The 13,017-nt window shown below is 34.2% G+C and overlaps 2 protein-coding genes across 4 annotated transcripts in view; one reads left to right on the forward strand and one right to left on the reverse strand.

Moving 5' to 3' along the window:
• LOC142321835 (uncharacterized) overlaps positions 1 to 10,686 on the forward strand; it is a 66,683-nt gene extending 55,997 nt beyond the window's left edge. For both annotated transcript variants that reach the window (XR_012755717.1, XR_012755720.1), the window contains one exon: positions 8,977 to 10,686. The gene's annotated coding sequence lies outside the window, so the exon portion shown is untranslated. The remainder of the gene's footprint in view (positions 1 to 8,976) is intronic.
• The window catches only part of LOC142321831 (cyclic GMP-AMP phosphodiesterase SMPDL3A-like), a 397,040-nt gene continuing 384,835 nt past the window's right edge, over positions 813 to 13,017 (reverse strand). Inside the window, exons 10-11 of one of the 2 annotated variants that reach the window (XM_075360278.1) lie at positions 10,686 to 10,864; positions 813 to 1,228 (exon numbers count right to left, since the gene is read on the reverse strand). In XM_075360278.1, coding sequence (XP_075216393.1) covers positions 997 to 1,228; positions 10,686 to 10,864 — 411 coding nt within the window. In that variant the 3' untranslated portion in view covers positions 813 to 996. Of the gene's footprint in view, positions 1,229 to 10,681; positions 10,865 to 13,017 lie in introns of both variants that reach the window. The other variant, XM_075360280.1, reaches the window with a different exon arrangement.

Below are 13,017 nucleotides of genomic sequence, written 5' to 3' on the forward strand. Positions count from 1 at the left end.
TATTACTACTAGCATCATTAAATGTTTTGTTACTTTGGTTAAAAGGTTTCTGGACACAAACCTTTTGCTGAACCAGATGTGAGTACCATAAACTGTATTTATTCACTCCAAATTTAACAATATTAGCAGGTTGTAAACATCTTCCTAGTCACTGTTATCCATTTGTATTCCTATAGGCTTTTATTACATTTTTTCTTGTAATGAAAAAATAACAAAGTTGGTAGTACAATTTATCTTAATTGCAGTCTTAGCAACAAATCAGTAAATGAATTTCATTATAAATTAATACATTATGAGATACGTAAATGTAAAGTACTTAGTGGGTTATTTAGCAGAGTGGGTCAAGTCAGTTGAGATTTTATGGAGAAGAGAAATTTATTAATGTAGCAGAGGTTTAGGTGTAGATTTAGGAATTATACAGATATTCATAAAAATATTTGTTAGGAGTAATGAACATGTAACAGTGAAAGACAGATTTTAGGAAAGTTGGAAAGGTAAAGAATAAAGATACTTGAGATGAGATGAATAAGAATGTTAAAAATTATGTGAAGAGTTTTAAGAGAAAACTAAAATAAGAGAGGTTTATGATAAAATTTTGTAACAAGATTGGTGGAAAGATTAGTTAATTTGTTTGTTGGAGATAGTAACTTAAGAGGAAGACAAAAATTAGAATATATAATTCAAATAATCATGCAGTATGTATTCTGAGGAAAAACAGAATTGTAAGGAATGTAGAAATTCATCAAACCAGTCAAAGTGAATCATGTCAAGAAAAAAAATTTGCTTATATCAGTATAATAATTATATATTTATTGTTACATTATTTTAATTTTTCACTGTACATTTTTTATTCGCAAAAACATATTATTACAAAATTCTATTTACATAAAATTCAATATATTAACTAAATACAACATTTAACAATCAGTAGAAACATAATTTACTATTTACAGCCAGTAATTGTTATATTTACTTCTGCAGATAATTCCCATATTGTCATCTTATAGTGAAGATTGTTGCAAAAGTTTTAATCAAATTATTGATTGGAGATCTTAAACAACTAGCTAATGAAGTTGATGCTGCTAATGCACTTGCTCCAGTTGCTAAACAGTTTTGATATTGTCTATAATCAAGATTCACAATCGCACAATAATGGTTATGAGCCCAGTTATGGTTTACTGTTTGCAAGCTCAAACCAGTACTCTGTACTGAGTTTGCTAAATAGTACCTGAAACATTAATGAACAGATTTATTATATTTTACTTTATTAATTGTAATGGAGTTTCATCCTTTTTTTTGCAATTGAAACAATTATATTTGCTGTTGCTTTATTTCATTAAATCTAGTTAATGTTTAAATAAGGTATTTTTATAGTATAATTATTCAAAATGATTAACTTTTAACTTTACAAACCAAGCAGATTATTTAAAACTAATCCAAAACATTTTTACTTACCCTTGTGATATTCAATGTTATATTATATATATTTTCTTTTTGCCTTCAGTCATTTGACTGGTTTGATGCAGCTGTCCAAGATTCCCTATCTAGTGCTAGTTGTTTCATTTTGGTATACCCTACATTCTACATCTCTAACAATTTGTTTTACATATTCCAAACGTTGCCTGCCTATACAATTTTATTCTTCTACCTGTCCCTCCAATATTAAAGCGAATATTCCAGGATGCCTTAATATGTGGCCTATAAGTCTGTTTCTTCTTTTAGCTATAGTTTTCCCAATGCTTCTTTCTTCAGCTATTTGCCACAACACCTCTTCATTTGTCAATTTATCCAGCGATCTGATTTTTAACATTCTCCTATAGCTCCACATTTCAAAAGCTTCTCTTTTCTTCTCAGATACTCTGATCGTCCAAGTTTCACTTCCATATAAAGCGACGCTCCAAACATATACTTTCAAAAATCTTTTCCTGACATTTAAATTAAATTTTGATGTAAAGAAACTATATTTCTGACTGAAGGCTCATTTCGCCTGTGCTATTCAGCATTTTATATCGCTCCTGCTTCGTCCATCTTTAGTAATTCTACTTCCCAAATAACAAAATTCTTCTACCTCCATAATCTTTTCTCCTCCTATTTTCACATTCAGTGGTCCATCTTCGTTATTTCTACTACATTTCATTACTTTCGTTTTGTTCTTGTTTATTTTCTTGCAGTAGTTCTTGCATAGGACCTCATCCATACCATTCATTGATTCTTCTAAATCCTTTTTACTCTCAGCTAGAACTACTATATCATCAGCAAATCATAGCATCTTTATCTTTTTACCTTGTACTGTTACTCCGAATCTAAATTGTTCTCTAACATCATTAACTGATAGTTCTATGTAAAGATTAAAAAGTAACGGGGATAGGGAACATCCTTGATGAAGTCCCTTTCTTATTACGGCTTCTTTCTTATGTTCTTCAATTATTACTATTATTATTATTATTTCTAGGTCTATAAATGCCAAGTATGTTGGTTTGTTTTTCTTTAATCTGAGGCCTAAAATTGATTCCCTTGTCCCTATACTTTTCCTGAAACGAAATTGGTCTTCTCCTAACACTTCTTCCACTCTCCTCTCAATTCTTCTGTACAGAATTCTAGTTAAGATTTTTGATGCATGACTTGTTAAGCTAATTGTTCTGTATTCTTCACACTTATTTGCTCCTGCTTTCTTTGATATCTTGACTATAACACTTTTTTTGACGTCTGACGGAACTTCCCCTTTTTCATAAATATTACACACCAGTTTGTATAATCTATCAATTGCTTCCTCACCTGCACTGTGCAGTAATTCTACAGGTATTCCATCTATTCCAGGAGCCTTTCTACCATACAAATCTTTTAATGCTCTCTTAAATTCAGATCTCAGTATTGTTTCTCCCATTTCATCCTCTTCAACTTCCTCTTCTTCCTCTATAACACCATTTTCCAATTCATTTCCTCCGTATAACTCTTCAATATATTCCACCCACCTATTGATTTTACCTTTTGTAGTATCTTTTTTTAACACATTACTGGATTTTAATTTATGTACCCCAAAATTTTCCTTAACTTTCCTGTTTGCTCTGTCTATTTTACCAATGTTCATTTCTCTTTCCACTTCTGAACACTTTTCTTTAATCCTCTCTTCTATTTATATATATATATATATATATATATAGAGAGAGTGTATCACAAAGTTCTCCCGGGACTGTCATAACCTATTCTACTCATGGAAATAATGTAAAAAGTTCATATAAATATACCTTTTAAAATTCTCTGAAAATCTTTGAGTTACAGTTAATAAAAGATTTCACTTGGATTTCATCTACCTTGGTGAAATGAGGTTGTACTGAAATTTTTAGGACATTAATTAAGGGACAGAATTAGTGATTTCTTATGGTTTTTGATGTGAAAAAATTGAATAATAAGGTTCCAGAACAGTATCTGTAGTAATTTTTGAGAAATCTGGAGTGATTTCAGTATGACCTCATTTCACAGGATAGCTGAAATCCAAGTGAAATCTTTCACTAGCCATAACTCGGAACAAAGCATTTTAGGACATGAGCTTTTTCCTTTATTTTCATCCGTAGAGTAGGTTATGAATGAAAGTCCTGCAAGAACTTTATACTGTATATATCTTGTTTTACTAAAATTAAACTTTTAATTCATATTATTGCTCTGTACTGTTAAATTATATATTTTAAATTAAGGAAGATATTTCTTATCTGAATATTCTGTAAATGGTTTATATTAATAAAATTCAAAAAATATATAATACGGGTATTTATGTATGTTTAAAAAACCTTTAACCCCTTAAATTTTTTTCACTTTTAAATGAAAAATACTAATTTTCATATCACTTACATATTGTATAAAAAGATATTTAGTAATAAATAACTGTTCTTATCAACTGATAGTTATGCAGAGTGTTCAACTTGAAAGAGGCTCCATCACTTGGTTTAGTCTATAAATAGTAGTTTATTGGCAACCACTTAAATAATAATTTGCAGATCTTGAGAATTATGTCCATCCACATCTATAGACATTTGTTAACATGTTTGACCATGTTCCTGGCTACTCCTGTAAGCTGTACCCTGTCTTATTTCCTGGATGGCATTAGTAATGTTTGTCTTCAGTTGCTTCAGGGTATGTGGATTGCTCCTATAAACAACTCTTTTAACTAACCCCACAGAAAGATGTCTAGACTAGTCACATCAGGAGTTCTTGGTGACCACAATCCTTCTGAAATGATTCTTCCACCAAAAAAATCCTGTGCAAACTAGAGTGAGCTTGTATGGCAAGTGGCACTGTCCTGATCCAACCAGTAGTCATGTCATGCTCATCCTCTTCCAGTAAGTCTATGAACTGTTGGATAATTTCTTGGTAAATGGCAGCATCCACAGTTTAAAAAAAAAAAAACAGGGGTTTCTGATATTTGTTACCTTGAAGCCATACACATATGCCTACTTTTTGTGGATGTAGGCAAGATTTAAAGAAAATGGGTAAGTTTTCAGTATCCCAGGTGCAATTGTTCTGACTATTTTCATACCCTTTCTTTTTTCTTGTTTAGCCTCTGGGAATTATTGTTCAGGTACTACTTCAGAGGATGATATGTATGACTGTAACTGAAGTGTAGTCTTGTAAAATCTCATTCCGACCATTCCTTAGATGTGTGGTTAATTGAAACCCAACCACCAAAGAACGCCGGTATCCACGATCTAGTATTCAAATCCGTATAAAAGTAACTGCATATATTAGGATTTAAACGCTGGAACTCTCGACTTCCAAATCAGCTGATTTGGGAAGACACATTGACCACTAGACCAACCCAGTGGGTAACAACTATTTACATACCCGCCAAGGTGAAACCACATTTCATCTGTGAAAAAAACACTCTATCTTAAATGTCAGTGTTGCCTTATTGAAGTTCTTGACCCATTAACAGCGGTGAATTCTATTAGCATAATCAGCATTACTTAGCTTATGAAAAACCTACATGCGATATGGATAACATTTCAGCAGTCTCCTCACTGCAGGGGCCTGAACTTAGTAAAATGCTCTTTTCCTGGCCTAGTTTCTGTAAAGATTTATGAGGATAACTCTCGCTTTAATGTCCTGTATGATCTGCGTTGTTAACTGACTAGTGTACATCTAACACCAATATGTACATTTTTACAAAAATATGCATTTTGTATATACTGCTATGTGATGGGGCATCTAAATTAAATACTTTGTATTTGGATATTGTACCTCGTAGGGGGGCTCAACTCTGAGGACTTTGTGAGTGGCGCTCCTCGGTCCCGAGCCCCTGCAGCCCTTCTTTACTACACTAGGCTGCAGGTCACTCTCCTCACCACACACACTTACTTTACCAAGGGCAGGACATGACATGATCATTACCACCCACACTACGAATGTTAAATTCACTTCACACGCTAACACAAGACACTCACAGTGATGCTGTAACACCTTTCAATTTACGGATGAAACTCAAGGCGTACACAACCGCACTGAGGAGTAAATGGCTCTGCGAGGTGTCATGAACGGTGCCCTCCAAGAACAAGGGTGCATCCGGTTGTAAGAAGCCCCGGTAAGCGGTGCACTGCCAGGGTGGTCATTTATATCGCCGGTACTCGTGGGACAAGTGGATCTCAACAAAATCAACACACAAACCACAGTGGTTGGCGTTCCACTTAAAAAAACCGCTACCCACTTAGAAGACGAGCAAGAAAGTGAAAAACCTTCAAGAATTGAGGACAGAAGGGAAGAACACGAAGAGGAACGGACAAATCTTCCCTACGAACAGGAGAAATCAAACGACAGACAGTTGAATAAAGTGACTACGACATACGACGACCGAACTGGAGAGAAAACAAACATGGACGTCCAAAAACACTAATAAGAGATCGGTAATATCCTTCCCGGAACCGGACGGGAGAGCTTTCGAAGAAACGGAGGGAACCCCATTGGGAGAATAGGAATACCTCCTCGCCTGTTGACAAAAAAGCGAAAAGACACGAGTAGCAGTGCTTCGACCGGTTAACCACAACTGCTTAAGCAAACTGAAAGACTGGTGGAACTTGCCGACGAACTCTACAACTGTGTAAGACAGGCTAACTGTCATCGAAAGCAGTCGGTGCGTTGGCAATAAAATTGAAACGGTGGGCCAGGGGCGTAACGACAGCAGCCACAAAGACAGATATCGGGACGAATGATACAGTGACTAAAGACAAAGAGACGGTAGACACGTCAACCCAAACAGAAGGTAAAAGTGAGAGAAAAGAGGAGAACCTAGAAGATACGGAAACATATAGCAAACAAATATCTTCCATCCTAGACGGCAGCAGTGCAAAAGACTTCCAACGGGTCATCCAGCAACCTTGGAAATAGAACTTTACAGGTGTGTTAGACTTCAGAATGGAACCCCCCCAGACACCATCAGGAACAAAAGTATTTCTCACGCAGAGAGGACGTTGGGAAAGGTCAGCGTTTACTGACTTGATTCAGGAGACGATGCCGGTGATAGGAGCACGGCTAGCAGAAGGCCCAGGAAGCCCGGCTTGTAGAAGTATTTTTCCCGAAAGAGGAAAGGATGACCCGCAAAGACGTATACCTAGATGTAATAGACGTAGACCCTGAACTACTAATAGACCAGATGAGACAGGTCCTAAACAGGTTACATGTAACAGAAAAGGGAATTCTGCAGTTGTGTGCCCCCAACGGGGAATTCGGAGACATGATTAGCAAAGCGATGGAATACTGGGCCCGGCGTGGTGAACAGCCGGAAGAGGTCCGCAACCTTTTTATGGTGGGCAGACGACGAAGAAGGTAGCTCCCTCGGGGCCCCACCCTTATCTGTGGTCGCAGTAAAAAGGAAGGGTGCCACGTACGCATATACGTAGCAGATTTGCTGAGAGAAGTGAAAACCAGTCTGGGAACAGATCTCTCTCCGTAAGAAGATCTCTCTTCGAAGATATCCTCTCCGTAAGAAAAGGGCGCGTGGACAGCCTGGAGATCAGGGTCCGTGATAAGGATAATAAGTGGGAGGATGTCGTGAGGCGTCTAGGGACAGTCCTCAGGGACGTGAAAGTAGGTGAACACATATGGAGGAAGACTACTGACTTGCATAATTAAGGATATAGATATAGACGCGAGCGCAGTGGAAGTGGAAGATGCGGTTCGACATACCCTGGATGGGAATACCCCGGTTCGTGTGGTGTCGTTAAGGTCTTCGTATGGAGAGACAGAGAATGCGACTGTCCTCCTACCGCTGGGAGATGCCAAGAGTTTACTTGAAATTGGCAGATTGAAATTCGTATGGCAATCTTGCCGGATAGAAGGACGAGGCAAGAACACAAGATGCTTCTGGTGCTGGGAAACGGGGCATGTTGCCGACAGATGCAAAGGTCCGGACCGCAGAGGGCTCTGTTTTAATTGCGGCGGAGAGGGCCACAGGGCAGAAAGATGCACAAGGAAGGCAGAGTGCCTTTCCTGTAAGACAGTTGGACACCGGAGCGGAGGCCGGAACTGCTCACATCATTCGTTATGAAGTGCCTCCAGCTAAACTATGAAAGGAGACGATCCACTCACGACCTCATGTGGAGAGAAGCGATGACGGAAGACATAGGACTTTTTTCTACTACTAGAACAAAACAAGAGACTAGCAGAAGCGGACGGCTGGTTGACGGATATCTATGGGGACATGGCAGTAAGGAATTATTCAAACCGTTTTGTGGTGACCTCTCTCTGTCACGGAGTAAAGGCCTCGTCTCAGTCGTCCTGATAGACTGCGTTTTACTGATCGGATACATCTCCCTGAATTGTGAAAGGGCTGACTTCAACAGATACGTAGAGACATTGGAAAGATAAATTCATAGAGCAGATAAACCAGTCATAGTTGCAGGAGACTTCAACGCTGAGTTCTGCGAACTGGGGGAGCAACCGGTCGACAAGCAGAGGATATAGACTAGTTGCAGTACTACACTCAAACGGACTTGTAGTGCTGAACACCCCAGGCGCCTACACTTTCATCGGATGCAGTCCGGGCTCAGTGCTGGACATAACAGCAATGACAAACACACTGATATGACATGGCACTACATGGAGGGTCCTAGACCACGAATTTCTTAGTGACATTTAGCAATACTTTTTACAGTAAACCTTAGAGGTCATCAACAACCACCTCCCCACAGACGATGGACCCCTAACGAGAGGCAGCAAAAAACCATCTTTGCAGACTTGGTGAGGGAAAAGATGAGGAGAACAGATAATAAACCTCAGGAAGACTTACTGACTGTGATAACAGAGGACAGCGATAAATTGCGCCCATGCCAAATAAGGTCTAAAAGGGTTTATTGGTGGACACCTGAAATTAAAGACGTATGTAAGGCGGCCAGGAGCACCAAATGGAAGTTGCAACAAAAAAGGTGGAACCGACCCAAAGAGGTAGATACAGAATACAAGATAGCGAGGAAGTTGCTCAACGGTAAAATTAAGGAGTCAAAACAAGACACTTGGCAGAGATGTGTGTGAGAACTGGATGACGACTTGTCAGTAGGTTGGGAGGCTTGTTAGTCAGAGGGATACCTCTCTGGATGCGACATTATTTGCTTCATTGTGGACTCATCACAGAGGGGCACCAGAAAAAAAAAGATATTGTAAATATAGTTAGACATTGACATAACTGTGATAATATCTAACCTCTCTTGTTTATTGTATTGGTGTAATAAATTATCTAATCTACTTAAAAAATTGACTTCTAAAAACACACTGATAATTAAAATCTACTGAATTCAACTGTTAATATTATATACTTAATTTAATAAAAAAAATAATTTATAACAAATGTTTTATGTATTTTAATTAAAAAAAATAAATAATTAGTTAATCTTTTGTTCATGTAAGATTTGGTATACATTCCATTGTTATACTGACAAAATCATTCATTTTTGTCTTGTCTTGACTATCTTTAATATTACTTAATCTCTTTTACAGTATGGTGTACAAAACATTTTCTTAGTTCAAAAAATGAATCACTCTAATGAAGACAAACAAGATACTTCTGGATGACGAAGGTCTTACAAATTATTTTCATGCAGTTAATTTATTCAGTGAAATACATCAAGACAGCAGACAGACATTGGTTGCTTACTTTTCATGTTTAATGAAGGACTTTACAAACATTTGAAACTTTCAAAGAATTTTCTCAATGTAATAGATTCTCAGGAGAAATGAGCGATGCAGACAAGTCTTTTTTCATGAAAAAAATATAATAGATCAACATCAATCAGTTTTTAAGATTACAGTTGAAAGTATAGTATCTATTTGGTACAAAACAAATAAATTTCACCATTACAGAACAACTAATTCAAGAACTCGATGAAGATGCTCTAGGTATATACCTAAAATAAAACAAAGTTTTAAGGAATTTTTTATTTATAATACTGTATATAATTAAAAATTAATTTGTTTGTGTATTGGAAGATAAATTTTTTAATGATACAATTTTTCAGATATGATGTTAAATAAAGGCTTTTTAATATTACTTTTAGAAAAATTCAGGCTAAGTTCATTAAGAAAATTGTAAAAGTGCAATTTTCGTAGGTAACTGATGTGAATTTTCAGAATGAGTTCACCTGTATATACATATATATATAAATATATATAGTGTATAAAATTAAGTTGTAGCTGCAATTTGATATTCTTTGTTTTGTTATCAAATTGTCTTGGCATTTCATAAAAAAATAATATTAAAAAACTAAATAAAAATAAAAGATCATTAAGTAATAGGATGACAAATTTCAGCAGAGAAAAGTAATGTGGAAACATCTTTTTTTGGGAAGTTTTCTTTTTCATTCCAAATGTTGAACAGGGTTCTGCTCTACCTTCCTGTTGGCAAAATTATGTTTTATTGTATACTAGTTTACTATTAGTTTAATTTTAGCAATACAAATCAAGCAATGAAAATTAAAGATAACAGAATTTTAAATTGCTTTTACAGAAATTTCAAATTTATGTTACTGCTACCATTTTGCAAGAACAATATTTTATATCACAGCTAATGAAACTTATTTTGTTAACCAGCCATGAATTAACTTAGTATATTATTTACTTTGGTATTTATATGGGAACTAATTTATCTTAACTACAGCTATCATTTTATGCTTTTAGTTTCTTTTTAATATTTTATGTAAAAACAGTATATTTTTTTTTTTTTAAAAAGAAGCAAATAACACATTTGGTTAAGTGTATATAATTTTGTTAAACAGCATTTTATTGTAAGACGATAACATTTGGTCAGTTGGGAAAGATCATCAGTAATGGTGTATTACTGAAGATATTAGGTTCTATTTGATTAAACCTCTACAAATATGTAGTGTATCACAAATGCTATAATATTTTCAGCTAAAGTTTAAATAATGTAAAATAGACAATTCTACGTTACTCTGTTGGGGTTTATTCAGCAAATAAGAGATCATTAATGCTTTTATTTTAGTTTGTTTTGAGTAAAGGACTTAAGGAATAACCAATTTTTTTTTGTATTTCACACTATTGTACTTATAACACTATTTTATTAAATCATATGAAATAATTGTATAATTTTTTTGTGATTTTCTATCAAATTTAGCATTAAAATTATCTGTAAATATTTTAATGGGCTATAAATAATTTCTGAAATGTTATGATAAAAAATACTAACCAACCTTGCAAATAAAATAAATCCATCAGGAATTGTAAAACTCTCTGCTAATTCATGAAGTTCGTGAGCTGAAATTTGACGTAAACCATATAGACTAGTTAAATTGTATTCAATTTGCCATTCTGCTTTGTGTTCACGATTGGCAGTTCCAAGATCTAGATAGTATTGTATATAATCTTGAACCTGTTTCATGATATATAATAAAAAAAAAAATTAATTGCATTACATTGTACTAAATATAAAACAAATTAATAGGGTAATGTTTTTAGCACATAAATGCACATTATTGTAAATAAAATTGGATGAAGTATCTAGCTTTAAAGTAAATTTATTTGCTCATTCAATATTTTTATTGCTAACAGCAGTCTATATTTAGTTGTGATCACCAGGCCAGATCTTGTTAGTAATTATGAGGTGGACACCACATAACTTCCTTTTATGCATATTAAATTACATATACAATTTATTTTTTAAATAAAAAGTACATAAAATTTTATTTCATTAATAACTTCAGATATTTTTATATGTATATAATTTTTTTTTTGTTATTGAATTATTATTTATTGTAATTTTCTTTTACAATTAGAGGTTAATAATTATAAATAAATCAATAAATTTAAATTAAAAAAAAGAGGAGATGAAGCAATTCGAACTGATGTGCCTCCAAACATTTCATTAATTAAAATTTTATTTGACTATAAACTCTGGAGCCAATGAAAATAAGTACCACTTATGGTATATCGTTAAAAATCTCTCAATAAGGGCTTATTACTGCAGTTAAGAAAAAGTCCAAATATAATAATAATAATTAAATATAATAATTTTTTTTTGGCACTTTTGGTCCAGTCGATTCAGTCAAAAGGAGAGGTGCACAACTAACTAGATGTTACATCTCTTCTTCTTCTTCATCCTTCTTGATCTAGTAACTAGATGTTACAACAGTCCTGAATCCAGAATTTTAACATCCTTTGGCTGATTGTTTTTGAATTATACGAGATACACATGTACATACATATGTCATGCTGAAACTAGTCAAAATGGATTCAGGGATAGTCAAAATAGACGGTTCTGTTGAAATCTGAAAACCAAAATTTTTCACGATCACAATACTTCCTTTACTTCATACAAGGAAGTAAAAATAAGTTGATATGGAAACAGAAGCAAGGTACCAGTTATATTAAATAAACTATAAGCCAAATGTTTACCATTGATCCACTATATATGGGTAGTTAAGTTCTTATCGTTTATGAATATAAATGGATGAAGAGTAAAATCTTATAGTACCTTATAGTGGAGGACAAGAACTGACTATTTCTACCTACATTTTACAAGAATCACTTTTACAGAATTCCCCAGGTATGATAGCTTATTACCATTACCTTCATGAATTATTGCTGAAATTTTCACACAAACTGTTTTTCAATAATCCATGTGGAAAAATAATACAATTGAAACATTTTTTTTTCTTAGAGTACAGAAAAAAAACACATTTTTTTAACGTTAAACTATGCTAATAAATTAGAAATTTTAATTCTATAGTGACATGCAAATTAGTCTGACTGAATTCATATGTTATTTAATAAAAAGTATTTTTTTTTAGAAAAAGTAACTGTATTTAGTATCAGTTTGTGAATATGTAGTAATTAATATGACCTCCTTCATTCTTAATCATGTCATGTAGACAATTTGCCATAGATTCAGTAAGTGTACTACACTTTATTTTGATTTCATCATCATGAAACCATACTGATATTATTGCTTTAATGAGGTCAATTTTTGTGGTACAATTTACTTATGAGAGTTGTTTTTTTGATTATTGCTCAAAAGTTTTCTATGAGTTTATTGCTCAAACATGAGCAATTTACAGGTTCCAACTTGATGTGTATGTGCTCCTTGTAATTTAGTCTGCTTGCATAATATTCACTGTGAGAGCGTCATTTTCGAACATACATATGATACGTTTGAACACGTTGTGCTCTCAGCAATGTAAAAGGTAAGGGATTGCAGAATGTCAGTTTAGTTTTGAATGCAAAGTGTACATTTAGTGGCTTTATAAGTTTTAAGTATTGTTTCATTGAAAATAATAATAACAGGTTTCGATTTATTTGTGAAACCCTTGATTTCAATGGAATCTCGGTGAAGCTCCATTCCATGTTGAAATTTTTGTTGGCACTTTGACGAAATTTTAATAGCGTGCATCTTGCTGGCTATTTCCATGTTTTTTTTTGTTTTTTTTTTGGAGAAAAGGTGTTTTTAAATTGTTGTTTAAAGGTGATGAAAAGGACCCCACTGTAAGCTCCTGTTGTAGGCCTTTTAACACTCCTGCCAGTTACCAG

Source organism: Lycorma delicatula, chromosome 3 (assembly GCF_047948215.1).
Source record: "Lycorma delicatula isolate Av1 chromosome 3, ASM4794821v1, whole genome shotgun sequence".
Classification (NCBI taxonomy): Eukaryota; Metazoa; Arthropoda; class Insecta; order Hemiptera; family Fulgoridae; genus Lycorma; species Lycorma delicatula.